Source organism: Pristis pectinata, chromosome 8 (genome assembly GCF_009764475.1).
Source record: "Pristis pectinata isolate sPriPec2 chromosome 8, sPriPec2.1.pri, whole genome shotgun sequence".
In the NCBI taxonomy this organism is placed as follows: Eukaryota; Metazoa; Chordata; class Chondrichthyes; order Rhinopristiformes; family Pristidae; genus Pristis; species Pristis pectinata.
Window position 1 is genome coordinate 18,413,954 of NC_067412.1, and position 19,356 is coordinate 18,433,309.

A 19,356-nucleotide genomic window follows, 5' to 3' on the forward strand; every position below is an offset into this window, starting at 1 on the left:
CCTGGTCTACCTGCCAGCTGGGATGAGGCAGATCAAGAGTGGGTGATGCCAAGTTGAAAGAAGCAAGGAGGAAACAGTGGGCAATGGCATCTATGCCAGGTCTACCTGTGCATTCACTTATATGTGTGTGTTAATGTCCATGCAGCAGGGAGCTCCATTTGTCTAGGATCCCTTTATCACTGGATCAAGACTTTGCTCTGTCAAGCCCATGTGGTAGCTGACCAACCCCCCCCCCCCCCCCCCCCCCCCCCCATGGGACTGGCAAGGAAGAAGAGGAAAATGCTTTCCATATAGTTTTCCTATTGACACTATCCTTTTAAGGTTCAATCACAAAAACTTCATGGACTCAGAGGAGTGCACAGGAGCTGAAAATTGACTGCTTTTGGAGACACCTGCATTGTATACATCTGAGCATGCCTGTGTATTCCTATTGGGCTATCCTGCACTGCGGTAGCTCCATAAAGAACCACTGGCTCGCTGCAGAACTCACAACAGTGGGTTCCAAATATCAGTGTCTGTACACAAGGGGGAAGTTGGGAGCATGTTGGAGGTCAGATGCATGGATACACTTTGTATCTCAACAATAGCTGCCACAATTAGCGCAGTCCCATTCATTTGAATTGGGTTACCAACCATCGTCAAAAAGTTTAGGCAAGTTTTATTTTTTTTCATTATGTATGTTTTAATTTAATTAACAGTTGGTATGCCATTATGTACATTTAATCTTTTTTATTTCATTAAAAACAATTAAAATAATAATTAAAGTGTTTTGCAGTAGTTTCCACCCTGCCACTACTCACGGTCCCCTCTGTCTTGCAGAGCAACTGAGGCAGTGCGGATCCAAAGGGTCATGCAAACACAGGCATGGCATGGCAGGATGACTGTGATGGAGTCCAATATGTTTAATTATTATTGGGGGTATCTGTGCCAATGCTGACAAGCCCCTGCACACGCCATACATAGGAATCATTAAGATTAAGTAATAATACTTCACAGTTGGATGTGGTTTCATGATAAAGCAATCCTAAAGGTTATTTCTGAATAGTTATGCAATCAATTCCACCCCTAATATTCCTAAGCTGAAAGGTATCATGTACAAGATGGAAAATCAAGTTTAAGCATAGAGTTCCTCAGAGGAAATTTGCAATATCTTCCACATCTATCTAATAAACGATTTTGTCTAATATGTTTCAAGGTTTTGAAAACCACTGATTAGTTATCTGAAGCAAAGGTCTGAAATTAGTCATAGAGTTATGTGGTGCAGAAACAGGCCATCTTGCCCAACAAACCCATCCCGACCATCAAGCACCCATTTACACTAATGCGATACAATATATTTCTGAATAATCCATGAGCATGACCTCATTTATTCCTTTTTTTTTGCATTATTTATATATTTTTGTAATGTATAGATTTTTATGTCTTGCTCTGTACTGCTGCCGCAAAACGACAAATTTCACATCATATGTCAGTGATAATAATTATGATCCTGATTCTTATGAAAGCTTACTTTGTTCTCCCCATTTCTCATCAACACCCAGCTCCAAATCCTAGATTCTATCACTCACAGGCACACCAAGGTCAATTACTGGTCTTTGTCATTAGTGTGAAAGGAGTTCTTGTGAACCGGTTGCTCATTTTTGCATCTCACCTGATCATTTTGAATTGAAAGATTTATGGAATAAAAATCTGAGCACAATGTCAAAGAAGCTGCTGATTTGCGATTTGTTTTGTGCCAATGGTAGAGACGAATATCATCTGGTCCCTGGTAAAATACTCATTAATGCAAGGAGACTAAACACAGTTGAGAGATGGAATATGATAATGACTTGTAAGGAAATGCATAACTAGAACAAAGTTAAATTTGCCACACTATTCCCAATCAGCACAGTTACAATTATTGCAGGAATGTTTTGGGAGACCTATTTTTGTTAAAGAAATTTGATTCAAAATACATAAAAGAATGAAAGAAGTCACACAGGAAACTGTTTATAACCACGTTATGGGCATTAGATCCTTCATAATTTATTGCTCTCCATGAAACAGTGTTTGGGTACCTTGCTCTTAACCAACAACATTCCCAACATGGCCATTCGGAAGCGTGTGACAGGGATGACTGTGATGGAGCCCAATATGCTTAATTATTATTGGGGGCATCTGTGCCAATGCTGCCCTTTGTGGCTGAATGCAGGCCAGCAAGAGTTTGGGAAGTGCCAAGGAACCTACTCAATGTTCTGATAGAATTAAATAAAATTCCAATAAAACTGCAGTTATGACTCAAGCAGCTAGAAAAGAATACTTCCAAAGTGTGATTTACTTTTTAGTGCTGCCCTCAACAATCCAAGAGTGCAGGTTTGTGATGCAGGCAGGTGCCCATTATTTCAGCCAATGGTACTGGAGAAGTCCATGGCTGCTCCTACTAATTGCATTGGTCCTGGTTTTCGTGCTCTAACAATTGCTCAACCTAACAGTCAGAAGCAACCTCCTGATTTTGTTGGTATTTATGAAAATGTTAATGACTTCCTAAGTATAAAGGCAGTGTCAAAGTAATTCCCACAACTATCAGTAGTTTGCAACATTTCCTTTCTAAACATTGCTGGAATGCATGCAGCTGACAGTGAATGTGTCTACTTTGTTGATCAAGGACAACATGATCAAAAACTGTCATAAACCATAGTTCTATAATTGCAGCAATTTATATTGCCGTGAGCTATCCATTTTGGGAAAATAACTTTCATTTAAAAAAAACAGTAAGCTTGTCATGGCTTGGTAACTTATCCTATGTAGTCTCTTGGGATCTGAAATAAATGCTTAAACATTCCTCCTGTTTTCTGTTTATGTCCGGAGTGTTTCTCATTGGTAATTTACTGTGACTTGGAATCAATTTATACCTTAAATGGAAATGAAATTGGCACGAAGGATACTTATTCAGCTGTGGCTGACAGTAATTCCTGTACATTTCAAAGTGATATTGGAAGATAATATTCTTCTGATGAAGTGAAGCTTGTGAAATGAGTAACTTGGTGACATACCATGTAAGTGACAAAATTGTGTTGCATAGGATGGGCACATGTGACTTGCAGCATAGCATATTTTGCAGTCATGTGAAAATGTAGACTTACCTACAGGATGAATGGAAGGTAGAGTAGGGGATAAAAAACTGAAGCACCATTATACCTAAGTCTAACTATACCTCATGGCTGGTTACCGAGGTTTTGAGCCTGTAAGCTAACATTTTTTTTCACAGTTGGGGAATAGTGCAATGTGCGAGGGAGAAATCTAATGAGCAAGAAAAGAAAATTAAATAGATATGGCCTGATTCTGAGTAACCAGTACATTCAGTGACACAGCGTAAAACTTAATGCCAGTAAAGTGTAACCAGAGTAACATTTTCTGGCACAAACAAAACAAATCCTCTGAGTAAACAGGAAGGAAAATCAATTACACCCACTACAATTTTCAAATTTATACTTCTGTTTTGTGAGGCTCCCTACCCACATGGTGATATTCTGTTGTGCAATTTACGTATTGAGTGCTACATACTGTTAGGGTATTTCTGAGTTTACAGAGTCCATTACCCTGGTAAAACAGTTTTCTTTCCAAAATGCTATGACATAACAAAATGTTTATTTTAGGACAGATGTTTTCTTGTAACTTTATGTAACTTGCTTGACAAAACTTGATATGTTAGGTAATGGACATAGTTAATTGTTTAACAGAGCAGGAAAAGTCAGAAACAGTGATCACTAGACTAGATAATAACGTTCAAGGAGAGACTAAAAGTCTATTGGATTTTAGAAAATTCTTGGTATTTTAGAGATGAATGCCCTAAACTTTTATTCTTAAGGGTTGTGACATCAGCGGAAACTTTCAAAAGCAATCATTCCCAGCCATCTCTTACTCCATATCTTATGGTTGAAAAATACAATTTATGAATATTCAGCTCAGAATAATGATATACTGCTGTACAATATGTATTGAATGGGATAAATTGTTGGGACATTTGTGTTATCTTAAAGTGAAGTATCTGATAAAAGTCTGGGCTAGAAATTAATTTGCATAGTGCCATATTTATGTACTGTACGTGATTGAATTTTAAAGAAGAAACAATGAAGTGTGATTGGGAACTTACAGTGCAGACCATGATTTTCTTTTATCATCCTCCGTTACACAGATACGCAGATGTACAAGGACATGTGACTGTGTCAAACAGCATGAAATGCACATCTGGACACCACTTCTGTAACCTTCATTTACTTATACATGGCCGACAGACAGCATGGCCAACTTAAGCAGAAGCAGATCATCACAAGGCTTTGAGTTTGTTTTTGCGTTGGTTAAGAGGGGTCTTCAGAAGCAAGTCTCAGCTGGTGATGTCTAATCCTGGGAACTGCTTTCTGCTAGTTCCACTAACCCACATAACATGGACAATTCTGAAAAGATTTTGGAATAGATCTGACGTGCAGTCAGGAATTGGGTATCTGGACAATTCTTGGCACTTAAGGGCTAAACATGACCACCTTTTTTTTCTCTTGAATGTATCTATTAATCAGGTTATAAATGTATCTATTAATCTGGTTATAATATTCAGTCCAGAAGGATTATCTTTACCCTTGGTTCAAATATATATCAGTTAATACATACACACTCAAGGCATATTGATTCATCCTCTTTCCTTTTCTTCCCCCAGGTGAAACCTTCCCTCGGATTTGGAGGCATGTTCAAGGATTTAAATTTGATTGTTTTTAAGGAGGGGTGCATTAGGTATACTATATTATACAGATATGCAGATGCACATATATCCTTTGCATTTTTAATGATTATTGTGGAGTAGGGTCTGTGCTCCATGAGGCCCCCTGATCTCATGCACATTTCTACTCCTACAGATTCCTAGCAGACTGGAAGCTTGGTAAGTAAGGAATCATACAGCACAACTTCTATACATCTGCACAGTAAAAGACTGTATGGTAGAGTTCACCAGTTCATTTTTTTTTATCGTGTGAAAGAAGGACTTCAAAGCACTTTGCTAACTCTTTGGGGCAGGTTTGTATTCTGTTTACCCTGACAACATAATAACAGTGGGGGTGTGGTGGGAGCAGGAATGGGAGTGGAAGGAAGATTAGAGTCCATTATTCCCTCGTGCTAGGAGTAGGATGAGGCAGTGTATCTGTGTATCAATGAAGACTATAATACAAGTTTGTGCCTTTAATTCATTTTTGGTTATTTAAGAGAACTGACAGATTTTAATTGCACAAAGCAAGAACTAAAAGAAAATATTTCACAGAATTGATTAAAAAGATATATCCGTATGTACAATTGTTTCAATATACAATCAGGATTTATTTCAAAAAGCTTTTCCAGTTCTGTTCAGTGATGGATATTTAATTTTAACAGTAGAAAATAATCATATGCCTTCAGTAACCTGCTGTCATATTTATATTAGATATATAATAGAAATACTGTCATATTTATGCAGTAACAAGTTCATATTTATTGATTTGTCTTCTATTTTTTTACCATCCATGGCCATTTTACTTTGTCAGTAATTTTGCTTTCCTACTGACCAGTTGTGTCTACTGCATTACTAACATAATCTAAGAGTTCAATCACAAGGAAGCAACCAGTCAGCAGCTTTACCATATAAGGAAAAAACAGAATAGAAAGCCAAGCAGACTGCGACCTCCTTTCACTGCAGCTATTTTTTTCTCCTTCAAGTTAAATTCCCCAAACTGTACTGGGTCATTCTCAAGCCCATTTTAAAAGAAAAGAATTTACTTAAATCTTCCAAACTGGAAAATTAGGAACACTTCTTGTCAAAATACAAATTGAAACCAAGCAAATGTGAGAAAGGTGCAAAATTAAACTTTATTTGTTCTAGTTATGGGTTTATTTTCCTTCCAATGTTATATGGAGATTATACTCCTCATTTATTTTAGTGCTTAAGTAATTTCCCTGTGTATATAACTTCACTGCATTGGCATAGCTGATACTAATACGAAGAAGAAATGTGAGAAAAAATACAAATCCAAAGATGAACAAGGAGTTCTGCTTATTTTCAAAATGTATGACACAGAGTTACAGGTTTTATTTTTCCACTAAGATATTATTTCACTCCAAAAGATATGGCTTGGCAGGTCAAACTGCCTACTTGTCACACTGACATGCATTGCACTTGGATGATATAGTTCTGTCTTTCTTGTGAGCGGAGATCTTGCTGATTAATCACCAAACAGTTTGTTATCAAACTTGTCGTCTCATGGAATGGGTGAAGTGGGCTTGTTTCTGCTATTCTTCATCTTAGTTACAGTGGACAACAAAGTATAATTGACTATTTATTCCCCTAAAACAGGAGTGATGTGGTGGTGAGGAGGGTGGGAGTTAGTAGGGGTGTCCTCGGAAATATTTAGGGTCACATGGTCTAAACTGGCAGAAAAGAAAGCCAAAAGATTGTTTAAAGTCATTTAAGATAGATTCAATTTACAAATGCTGTAATACATGTAATGTTAAAGTTAATTCATCTGGCACCCAGCCACGTTTGGCCATGGCTGGTCTGTACAAGGTGTCTCCATTCCAGTGAAAGCAAACCATCCTTACGGTCCATCAGGGATTGATTTAGAAATACCAGATCCAGCCAGTTTTGTTTTTCCTGTGATTTTTTTTGTCTCGTCTCTTTCATGATTTAGTAAATTTGTGAAATTACAAATATTGCTTTTGAAATTAGTTTTGATAAGAAAGGCTAGTATCAGAGGGATAGTGCAAGCCAATCACATCTTTTGTTATAATTAACAGGAAGTCAGAGCTGATTGTAAGCTTCATCTGACAATTAATATTTCAACCAGAAAATAACATTCCTCCTACCTTAAAAACTCTGTACTTTTTTTTCCCTTTCCCTTATCAGTTGTGCCAGTAACAATAATTTGAGGCATTATGTGTAAAGCTTACTTGTAACTTTATCATCCATGATTATTTTAAAACTCAGAATGGGTTTTGCTTGGCTGGACACAGGTGTAAGTTAGAAACTCAGTGAGGCAAAGAACAGCCCTAAGGAATTTTAATTAACATGCAGCTAACCCATTTCCTGAGCGAAACAGAGAGCAACCTGACTGTTGGTAAAAAAAAAGTTAGGTGTGCAGGGAAGGTTTCCAGGAGGGTTGTTCATGAAGGAGAGGCCTGCTGGATCTAGCTGAAACCTAAACTTAAGAGATTTGATGAAGCAATCCTACTCTTCCAGGCTCCACAAGGGAAGTATTTTTTTGGAAAACTTACTTTAAGTAGCCTCCTCTGGTGATCAACGATCATCTTTCTTGACTATTACAATGGCCCACCTGCTCAAGCCAGCATTAAAACAGTGGTTGGAGCCTCTTGATGTCACCTGACTCCCTTCTCCACATGAGGACGGCACCAGATGTGGTTGGGGGGCTTGATTGCCTGTTCAGAATTCTGTGCCAAAATTGCATTTGGCAGTATCTGCTCACTTCCAGGGCTATGTAACCTGGCTCATTTTACTGACCACTGTCCAGATTTCTGCCAAGTAGGTGGTGTCAAAATTGACCTCATTTTCCTATTATGATCAACAAAAAGTTGTTACTGTACAACTGAAGCCAAAATGTTACTGTATATGTTGGGTGGAGTAGTAATTGTAATGTTCCTGACCTATATTCTACTCTTTAGTTAATGGGAGGTGATCATCATCAGTGGGAACAATTGCTGAGAAAAACCTTTATTCTTGCCAGCTCAGGTGCCAGGAACAAAGATCTTTGATAGCAGATATTAGTTTAATCCGCAAACACTGATATTCCTGGCGATTGCACTCTACTTCCACTACTCTTAGCATACAGGTATATTCTCAAAAGACTTTTAGGTGTACCAATATTACAGGATGAGCTATTAGTCCAAGATCACATCAATTGTTCCCATGTCACTGTTTTGAAGATGAGCAAGAGTGTTATCTTAACATTCTGGCCAATATTTATCCTCCACTTAATGTTAAAAAAACAGATTATTTGGACATTTTCAGGTTACGGTTTGTGGGAGCTTGCTGTGCACAAGCTGTCTTCTGTGTTTTCTATATTACAACAGTGGCCACCCTTCAAAAATACTTCATAGGATGTTAGGAATGCAACGAAAGGAACCATGGAAAAGAAAGTCCCTCTTTCTTACCTTCTTCCTCTGCTAGTACTGGACCATTGAATGGCAAGTTTTCCCTGTCGTGAGTTGGTGCTCTAATGGTTTATCTGCAGCAACCGGCTGAGAGCTATTCATGTGATGTTGGTACTTGGGCTGTTGGTCTAATTAATCAAATGTTTGCACCTTTCCTTCTGTTAAATTTGTGCCTTAATCTGGGAGGAAGATCCATTGCTTCTACCCTATTTTGGTTTTCACAGGCAGCATTGTAGATTATTTATAGCTAAAGTCAGCAATACTGATTGTCATTTTGCCTTTTTAAAAAAAACAGCAAGTCATGCTGGATTCACAATGGTGTGTAACTGACAGGCGTATTTTTATTTTTTTTATTCTGGTTATCAGTTGCTCTGCATATTGTCTGCAATGAATATGTTTGTAACTTAAAACCAAAGAAAATCTACATGAATTGACATGGTAATTGGAAGTCTTCCTAACTAATGGTAGAAATTGACAGAGAAACCTAATAGAATTGCTGCAGCAATGCAATTAAACTTTTAATTCAGAGCCTAGAAGAACAGCTGAAAAATGGCAGATGTTGGCATTGGGACTCAGAACATGTTCCAAACTTGGCAGCAAATCTCTGACAATTGCCTTTTTATGGGCTTCATTTACTACTCAAAGAATTGGACGAGCTGCTTGTAAAGTAAATAGAATACATCTCACTCATTGCATTGCTGTTGGCCTGTGCTACATAATTGCTCTCACATGGCCCAAGAAATGCATTTTGACCGAAATCTACAGAGCAATTTCCTTACCATTAGGATTGCCAACTCTGATTGGATGTATTCCTGAAGCTTTCATCATATGACCTTCCACCTCCAACTGCTCCACCTCCCCCCTCTTCTCCCATCATTAGTTAACCATCCACACAGTCCACTGCTTTCCACATCAATTGGAAAGAAAGCAGACTTCTCATAGCACAATTGCATGAATCTTGGCTGATAGTCAAGTACTCTATGTTCATTATTCTTATAACTAATAAACACCAGTGTGCAAAGAAAATTAAAAGAACAGCAGTATTATTCTCTGAGGTTGTATTTAGCAGTTTCCTGGAGACTAATCCTCAATTTCTGCTGACCCCAGGTCTAAACTGAAGAAGTGGCAATACTTTGTATTTCTTGAACAGCTAATCAGATGCACACTCCATAAAACTTGAGGGAAAATGCTCAATTTCAGCAATGTCAATTATTGACAAACCAAAGTACTGTGCTGGAAACTGATTCATGTGTTTCTTCCATTACTTACAAAATGTATCTTTATTTGTACTTTTTGAAGGATTTATGTGATTTTGCTTCGGGCTTCATTTCAAAGTGTTTTTCTGTTTTGTTTGCACCCATCAAGATATAGAGATATAATTCGTTCCTGCTGTTCTCGGGGCCTGTACCTGGTGGCAGCAAACACTGCATGTTGAACTGAAGGGGGCAAGGCTCACCTGGAAATAGGCTGCAGGGTATAATAGCCTGGGACCTGCTACCTCAGGCTGCCTGTCTTACCAACAGGGCCAATTAAATAAATCAGAGAAGGGAGCAGTATACTGCCTCAGAAAAGCAGCCAGCATAATCAAAGGCTCCTCCCACCCCAGACATAGTCTCTTCTCCCCCCCTTTCATTGAGCAGAAGATACAAAAGCTTGAAAACACACACTACCAGGCTCAAGGACAGCTTATATCCTGCTGTTATAAGACTCTTGAATGGACCCCCTGTACATTAAAGATAAACTTTTGACCTCACAATCTACCTCATGGCACTTTCTCTTTAGTGTCTACCTGCACTGCACTTTCCCTGCAACCGTAACATTCTCTGCACTCTCTTATTGCTTTTTCCTTGTACTGCCTCAAAGTACTTATGTTTTGAAATGTTCTGCATAGATGGCTTGCAAACCAAAATTTTTCACTGTATCTCAGTACATGTGACAATAATAAAACAATACCAGGCCTAATGCCTGCTTCAGACAACGTTAGAACTTCCGAAAAATGGCTTGGCTTAATATTGTGTCAGATACTTTTACACAAGTATTGATACTGCCTTTTACACATTTCAGTATTCTGATTCTGATGAAAGATCATGGATCTGACCCTTTCTAGGCATGATTCATCTTAGCTCTCTGTTATAATTTGTGTATGCGATGATGTAATTAATATGTGCAAATACACATCTCTGCCTTACCAATGGAAATCGGAGCAATAATGCCCAACCTATGAGTTTTGTTTATACAGTATCTCCCAGTAAAACAAGGAGTAAATCTTGCAGCAAGTCTGCTAGGAGATGTGAATTAAAGGACTCTGACTGGAATACCAAAGTGTTGCTATCTGCCTGTGCCTGCTTGCGTTTTAAATGCTGTGCATATTATATAATTTCTGGGTTTCTTGGTGCTTACTGCAGATCTTCAAAACTGTGCGAAGTACAGATATTCTGTGGAATTCATCTGAATAATGAGCCCATGCCTTGAAGTGATGTGAGCCAATAGCAGCAAGGGACTCAATTTGTGAAGTCAATTGCCCACCTACACTGAAGACATGTACACTGCGTCCTCTCCATGGCAGTCCTTTGCATTGCTGAACTGTGGCTGCCATAGAGAGGGTTCTTTGGTGCTGTTAACCCTGTCTCATGCTTTCTCGTGGTAAAGACTTGGCAGCAGTGAAACAGCAAGTTCTGTAGGCAGTTGCAGCTGGGAAATGCATAGGTTGCATTATAATAAATTATTCAGTGTGAAAACCACCTTAACAACTTTTTATAGGTAAATTTTCTCAATTTTCTTATTATTCCATAATTGGGTGTTAGCACTGAATGCATCACCTGTTCAGCACATCAAATAAGAGTAAAATGCACTTTCTAGGTAAAAGTATTATAAAGCTTTTTAAATATGACTATATAATTACATTGTTTAAATGAAACTCTGGAATTCAGTAAACATCACTTACAACATCTGTTTAAAATTATATAGTCTGACTCATGAAAGATACCAGCTAGTCATTTATTCATTAAATACAATGTTTGTGGCTTCCTCGAACAACATAAAATTGCTCATATTTATTGGGCTAGATTGTTGACTCTTTTGTAGTGACATTGATAATGTTTGTCTAAGCATTTGTGGTTTGTTATGCATAAAAGAACACACACATGCAATATATATTAGATGTACAGTTAATACCTCCATGCTGTCATATAAGAGATTGGATGAATAAAAAGAGTTTGAATGAATATGTGAACAGGGCCAGATAATGTCCTTAGAAGCCCATGGATAGCATGGGGCAAATAGCTGTCTGTATAACAGCTGGAGTAGTTATTCTAGTATGCAAACCCAGCCGAATAAAACTCGAAACATAATGATATCTACCTCCTCAAACCTCCTTCCCCACAGAGTAGACCATCTTCTTCAACACCAACTCCAGGGATTGAGATCCTTTATGGATCTGCCTAATCTTCAAATTCCTCCACCTCTGTCTTGATCACACTGATTCTTAATTACCCCAGTCAGCCTATGTCCTCACTCCCATCTTACCTTACACCTTTCAAGGTTATCTCTTCCATGGGACCAATCTTCTGCCCTCTAATAGCATTAATTCTTGACCGTTCAAATACCTTTCTTGGTCCCAATATAATCCAACATCATAATTGGCTCTCTTTATTAAGGTAATACCCTCATCTTTTCAAAGACAAATCATGAACTTGTCCCTCAAAAAAAACCTACACATTCATCCTCTCCAAATGCCTCTTTATCTCCAGATAAAGATGAAGGGTCTTGACCCGAAATGTCAACTGTCCATTCCCCTGCATAGATGCTGCCTGACTCACTGAGTTCCTCCAGCACCTTTGGTGTTGCTTCAGATTCCAGCATCTGCAGTCTCTTGTGTTGCCCCTTTATCACCCTTTCCCCGTCCAATTAAATCAGATCAACAATGATCAAGCTATTTATTCATTCTATTTCCATTCTGCTCACAACCCCAATATCTTACAGTGCCACGGTCATCAGTGACTATGTTTGTGAAACTCTATTCCTCCTTCTCAACTTCTCCAACACATTCAATGCGATTGCTCCTGCCTTTTCACTCTGTAGTTAGGCCCTTGCATGAATCCACCCCCAGCAGTCCAATACACATTTACAGAAATGGGGTCTGACCCCATCCATGAATGGGCAGCTCTGTTGTTCTGCTGACCCATTATTTTCATTGATACAATGCCATTATCCACAGCCATGGGTCTGGTTTTCATTTGTAAATCAAGAATAACCTGTTTCACCTCTCATATCTTCCCTAGCCCACACTGCTATCTCTCTGTGGGCGGATGGGTGATCTGTCTGGTATTAACTCATGACTGAACTTGATTTGTATCCAACTGAACATCAGGAAGACTGAAGACATTTCTTTTCCTATCTTTGGCACTGACTTCTGTTTATTAGTTTGGACAGAACCAAGCTGTACACTGTCACTGCATTCAGCTGGACACAGCAATAGTCATATATCTCTTCATCTTAAATAGTATCAATACCTTCACATCTGGAGCATTATCCCCTCTGTTCTATAGTGTATAAACTACAGCTGAAAATCCCACCCATGCCCAATCACCTTTAGGCTCAATTCCCCCAATAACTTCATTGCCACTCAAATAAGCTCTGCTTTCCAGAAACTACAAATCATTGAAAAATCTGCTGCTTACATATCACATCTCATTAAATCCCACTCATCCATTATTCTTAGATTCCTTGCTTTGGAGTGATTACCTGTCCTCCAGCAAATTAAACATCAAATTCTTATCCAGATGCTCAAATTTCATTGGGCACAACCTTCACCCTTTTACTTCACAGTGCGTGGCATGGTATTCAATTTCTGAACTCTACGTTATAGTATTCCTTTATTAAATTCCTACATCACCATCTCCACTTCTTCAAATAAACTGTTGACTATCTTTCTTAACGCTCCTAAGCAGGGTTGATGTCCATTTCTTCTATTCATTTCTGAAGAAACTTGGAACTTAAAAGCATGTTAAACTTACTATGTGCATGGAAATAAATTAGATGAATGTTAAAGCTATAACATAATCCTGGATTTTGGAGAATACTAATAACTTTAGGCTGTTACTCCTGTGATTTATGGCATTTTTTATACAGATTACAATCAATTATCATTCCAGGCTGGCTATCATAGAATAATTACATTAAATAGTAATGCAAATTATGCAGAGTTAATAGTACCATGTTGCCAAGATATTAAAGGAAAATTTTAGATATTTTAACCAAAATAAAAGAAACAAGTAAGTGTACATAACAAGGCAAAAAATATTCTTAGCCCAGTTGAGTTTTGTTTTTATAATTTTGTGTTATTGGAATTGTTTAAAAGAATCCGCTACCACATAGAGCTAAAAGTCTTCAATAATTATAATTCTAATCTTAGTCGAGGACGTAAGAGTTAGAAGCAGTAGCAGAATCATAATTTGCTATTCAGTAAGATCATGGCTGTTCCTCTACTTCAGCTCTGCATTCTTATTTGATTACCATATATCTTGATTCCCTTACTGCGCAAAAATTTGTCAAGCTCAGCCTCAATTATACTTACTGGCTAAGCATTCACAGCCCCAGGCTAAAAAATTCCAAAGATTTGTCATAGTCTGAGTAAAGAAGTCCTTCCTCATCTCAGTCCTAAATAATTTATCCCTATTCCTAGATGATGTTCAAAGAATTGTTTGAATCTGCTGAATATTTTTATTTGAAGAGAGAGGCAAGTGCCTGAATCCTAATGAGTTGGTAATTATTATTTCAGACAGGGTCATAAAGTCTTCTGTTATTATGCTATTACCAGCTTTATAGGCACAAAGCAGGATGTGGGGTGGTATTGCAGTCTTACCTTGTAGCATGCTCCTGTATGCAGTGTCTGCAATGGCATAGATGTGTGGTGGCATCTCATGCCTCTTCTTCCCTTTGTACATTTCTACAATCTTCTCAGAATAGATGGGCAGCATTTTGTATGGATTTACGACAACACAGAAAAGACCTGAATACGTCTGAAAAGAATGAAGAACAAGCATAATTATTCAAAGATCTTAAAGCAACATCATTCAAAATCAAGAAATATATAAATCTCTGAAACTCAGTACTGGCTTTACTTTTCTGTAGGATGCTGTCATCTGATAACATTAATCTTATATTCACTCTGTCGAGTTTGTTTCAAAATACTCTTACTTCTTTGTCACAAGACATAGAGCCAAAATGGTGCTGTTTTAAGTGAAGACAATTAAAAGAAAAGTTAGGACACAATATGTTATAAGGTGACTGGAGTGTCTTTGATATGTGATTTACTAAATTTCTAAACATCTAATTCCTTCAATACATTGCTTGACACATGATATTCTCAAAATAATTCATGTCAGATTCAAATATATCCCGTTATATTGTTTCAAGAACATGATTGCTGTTAGGTTCCACAATAGATTGTTTATTTTTCAATGTACTCAAATGTTTCACAGAAAATCTAAAATGGATCAGACTTGTTATAGAATATGTAAAACTATAATTAAAACAGATGGCACTTACACATTTCACTTTCTTACTAATTTGTTATCTGATACTTGTTAGTATTTAGCCACCTTTATCACTGAACTGTGTCATGCTTAAAGAACAAGCCTAATCAAGATCACTTTTTAAGAAATAAATTGGTAATAAGGATTAGGACTAACCTTAAATGTCTGATTTTCTCTTCTTTGCCTCTGTCTCTTATTCAAAAACATATATATATTTTCAATAGCCAATGATGAAATAATCCAAGTGATATAAATTCAGTTGGAAAAAGATACAACCATAGAACCATAGAACCATACAGCACAAAACAGGCCCTTCAGCCCACTGTGTTGGGCCGTCCATCAGACCACCCTCACACTACCTAACCCCTTCCTCCCGCATATCCCTCTATCTCACGTTCCTCCATATGCCTATCCAACAAGCTCTTGAACCTGTTCAATGTATCTGCCTCCACCACCACCCCAGGCAGTGCATTCCATGCACCAACCACTCTTTGGGTGAAAAACCTCCCTCTGACATCTCCCCTGAACCTCCCACCCATAACCTTAAAGCCATGACCTCTCGTCTTGAGCATTGGTGCCCTGGGAAGGAGGCACTGACTGTCTACTCTATCTATTCCTCTCAATATTTTATATACCTCTATCATGTCTCCTCTCATCCTCCTCCTTTCCAGTGAATAAAGCCCTAGCACCTTAAGCCTCTCCTCATATTCAATACCCTCCAATCCAGGCAGCATCCTGGTAAATCTCCTCTGCACCCTCTCCAATGCCTCCACATCCTTCCTATAATGAGGCGACCAGAACTGAACACAGTACTCTAAATGTGGCCTAACTAGAGTTTTGTAAAGCTGCATCATAACCTTGCAGCTCTTAAACTCAATCCTGCGACTTATGAAAGCCAACATCCCATTGGCCTTCTTAACTGCTCTTTCCACCTGTGAGGCAACTTTCAATGAACTGTGAATATGAACCCCCAGATCCCTCTGCTCCTCCACACTGCCAAGTACCTTGCCGTTTACCCTGTACTCTGCCCTGGAGTTTGTCCTTCCAAAGTGTACCACCTCACACTTCTCCGGATTGAACTCCATCTGCCACTTGTCAGCCCAGCTCTGCATCCTATCAATATCCCTCTGTAAACTCCGACAGCCCTCCACACTATCCACAACACCGCCTATCTTAGTGTCGTCCGCAAACTTACTAACCCAGCCCTCCACCCCCTCATCTAAGTCATCTATAAATATCACAAAAAGTAGAGGTCCCAGAACCAATCCCTGTGGGACACCACTAGTCACTGCCTTCCAATCCGAGGGCACTCCTTCCACCACAACCCTCTGCTTTCTACATGCAAGCCAATTCCTAATCCACACAGCCAAGCTTCCTTGGATCCCTTGGCCTCTGACCTTCTGAAGAAGCCTACCATGAGGAACCTTATCAAATGCCTTACTAAAATCCATGTAAACCACATCCACCACACTGCCCTCATCAATCTTCCTGGTCACCTCCTCAAAGAACTCTATCAGGCTTGTGAGGCAAGATCTTCCCTTCACAAAGCCATGCTGGCTGTCCCTAATCAGTCCATGATTCTCTAGGTGTTCATAAATCCTATCCCTTAGAATCCTTTCTAACAGCTTACCCACCACAGATGTGAGACTCACCGGTCTATAATTCCCTGGCCTATCCCTATTACCTTTTTTGAACAAGGGGACCACATTCGCAACCCTCCAATCCTCCGGCACCACCCCCGTAGACAACGAGGACTCAAAGATCCTTACCAGCTGTTCAGCAATCTCCTCCCTAGCCTCTCGAAGCAGCCTGGGGAAAATCCCGTCAGGCCCCGGAGATTTATCTGTCTTAATATTATTTAACAACTTCAACACATCCTCTCTCTTGATATCAACAACCTCGAGAACATTACCCCTACCAGCACTCCCTTCCGCATCATCAAGACCCCTCTCCCTGGTGAATACCGAAGAGAAGTACTCATTCAGAACTTCTCCCACTTCCGCCGCCTCCAGGCAAATTCTCCCACCTTTGTCCTTAATCGGACCTACCTTCATCCTAGCCATCCTCCTACCCTTCACGTACTTGTAAAAGGCCTTGGGATTTTCCTTAACCCTACTAGCCAAAGCCTTTTCATGTCCCCTTCTAGCTCTCCTCAGCCCTTTCTTAAGTTCCTTCCTCGCTACCCTATATTCCTCACGGGCCCTGCCTAAACCTTGCTGCTTATACCTCACGTACGCTACCTTCTTCTCCCTAACAATCTTCACATTTACCCACCCCGTCCCCTTTGTGGGGGCCTATAATAGGAAGCTATCATAATCATTAAGCCTTGATCTTGCCTATATGTGGGTCACCCCCAACCTGAGTGAGATAAGTGGCTTGGGCATACACCATAATCTTCCATGTACACAAAGTTGGCTCCTCTTAAATCAGTTTGATCAGAATGTAGGTTTGAAGTATTAAGATGCAGGAAGTGCCTGTTGGGATTGTCCTAAACATGATAAATGGCAAGAATGAGTCTAATCCATGATTTTTAAAGTGGATCAATAAATAAGAAAGAAAACCAAAATAAATACAGGAAAAAAATTGATCTTGATTCACCTTAAGTGATCTTGTGAAGCCAAGGTGAGCATTGTTCTCTATTAGATGCACAGAAATTGCACTCGCCTGCCCAACAGCCCCCTCCCCATTCCATCACCATTACACTGACACAATGTCTGACCCCAGTCTTCTCCATAATTGGCTCTCTCCAAACATCTTGCCTTAGCTTTCTTCCTCTGGCTGGACTCTGTCGTGTGACTGGTGGTTTCTCACTTCACCACAAAGCTAACTTATTCTAAAGTGCAAGCACTTCACCAACACAATCCTAGAAAGGCCCAAATATGAATATTATTTGACTCTCTGATCACTTCCTTCTGGTTTGCTCCTGGCAACAAAAGCAGTCACTGACAACTTACTCCAAACTGACAAATAGTGCAAGATTTAGAAACTGATAAGACTGCTGAAGGCACTTGTATCAGTAACTCTAAGTGCTAAAGTTAATTTTTGTTCTTTTGCACTGAAAGAATGGTTCAAAGAATACATAAAAGAATCAATGTACTGGCAACATAGATCAGGTAAGTAACCATGATGTTGGCAGTCTGTTCTAAATTAGATGATCTCAATTGGGATTAACCTGGAAGGGTTATTAATGCTCTCAATGCTCTAAAGTAATGAGGCAACAATAAAAGGTGGTCTTACTTATGGTCTACCTTGGTGAAAGCAGACATTTCTGGAGATCAAATGAGTCAGAGTTGGATTTGCATACTAATTATGTAGATATGTAAATTACAAAGCATACTCTGCTGAAATCAGAGTATTGAGCAAATGAATTTGTTAGTCCAGCAATACGCCAAAGAAAATCTTGTACTGACCATACCTTCCCTCTTTTGTGTTACAGGATTTGAAATAGAAGTATTTTTCATGTTTTCAAATTTATATTATTAATATAGTTTATGTTTGAAGCAAGAACTTCCTGCTTCTATTGTGTGAACATTTCTCAAAGCCAAATACAGTTAAAGTCTAATCTCTAAAATGTTTGTTGGCATCTGTAATGCTGAAAGCATAAATTCATTCTAATTAATTGCACAATAAATTGTACTTTTAACTCCTTCATCTGCACAGTTCTACACTAAAACATACAGATGATCCCCTGTTGTTTTAACCTAGATCATTAGCCCTATTTCTGACTGAACATTTCACATCTTGTGTGATAATCTGTGCCTGAAGAACATGTATATCATTTGTAATTCCAAGAGAATTTTACCTAAAACCCTATCAGAATTAATAACACAAGATCACATTCACTGACTCCTTGGGTTGATATTATCACAGTTTATTAGATTGTCACTGACTGTGGTGCTGTCATTGAACTTATTAATATTTTAATGAACACTGCCTTATTATTGACATCTTCCAAAACCATTGCTTTTTGAGGTCTCTGGAATGACACCACAAAATCTAATTCAAAATTTTAAATTAGTGGATTCCAGAAGAGAAACTCCCAAACACTGCTTTACTTTTGATTCATTGTAAGGTTAGATTCTTATAAGGGAACTCTTACAAGCTTATATTTTTTTAATCACACTTGTATCAATCAATTTTGATAAAATCAGGCGATCTATTCATTTTACTGTGGGAAATGGTCATCAAAAGGATGTTTCTTCTTCTGAATTGCCCGATGGAAAATTGTTGATGTAGTCTTGCATGATAACATCAATCTCATTATTCAGGTGCACTCATGAAAGTATAAAGTGTGAGGAGAAATTATGGTGGAAAGTGGTCCCAGGACTTAGCACCTAAAGACTGGAGCAGGTGTAGAAGAAGTTGTGCTATCCAATGGATATAAAGTGTATTAATGTGCTGTTCTGAATATTCTTTTCTTCATTTGAGTACAATCTTTCAAGATTATTAAGGAATGTATTAAAATGGTTTCCAGGAAATTTTATTCAGGAATATTTATATTAATGTTGCTTAGATGGAATAACCACTTAGATGAAACACTATGTCCAGTTCTGGATGTTCCACTTTTGAAAGGTTGCCACAGTTTTGGAGAGAGTGCTGAGTAGATTTAATCAAATGATAACAGAATGATGGAAATCATATGTGGAGGCATTAGAGAAGC

The 19,356-nt window shown here is 38.6% G+C and overlaps 1 protein-coding gene across 2 annotated transcripts in view; it reads right to left on the minus strand.

Moving 5' to 3' along the window:
• Positions 1-19,356, minus strand: part of myh11b (myosin, heavy chain 11b, smooth muscle) — a 125,076-nt gene that overhangs the window by 87,546 nt on the left and 18,174 nt on the right. For both annotated transcript variants that reach the window (XM_052022574.1, XM_052022575.1), the window contains exon 3: positions 14,024-14,180. In XM_052022574.1, coding sequence (XP_051878534.1) covers positions 14,024-14,180 — 157 coding nt within the window. The remainder of the gene's footprint in view (positions 1-14,023; positions 14,181-19,356) is intronic.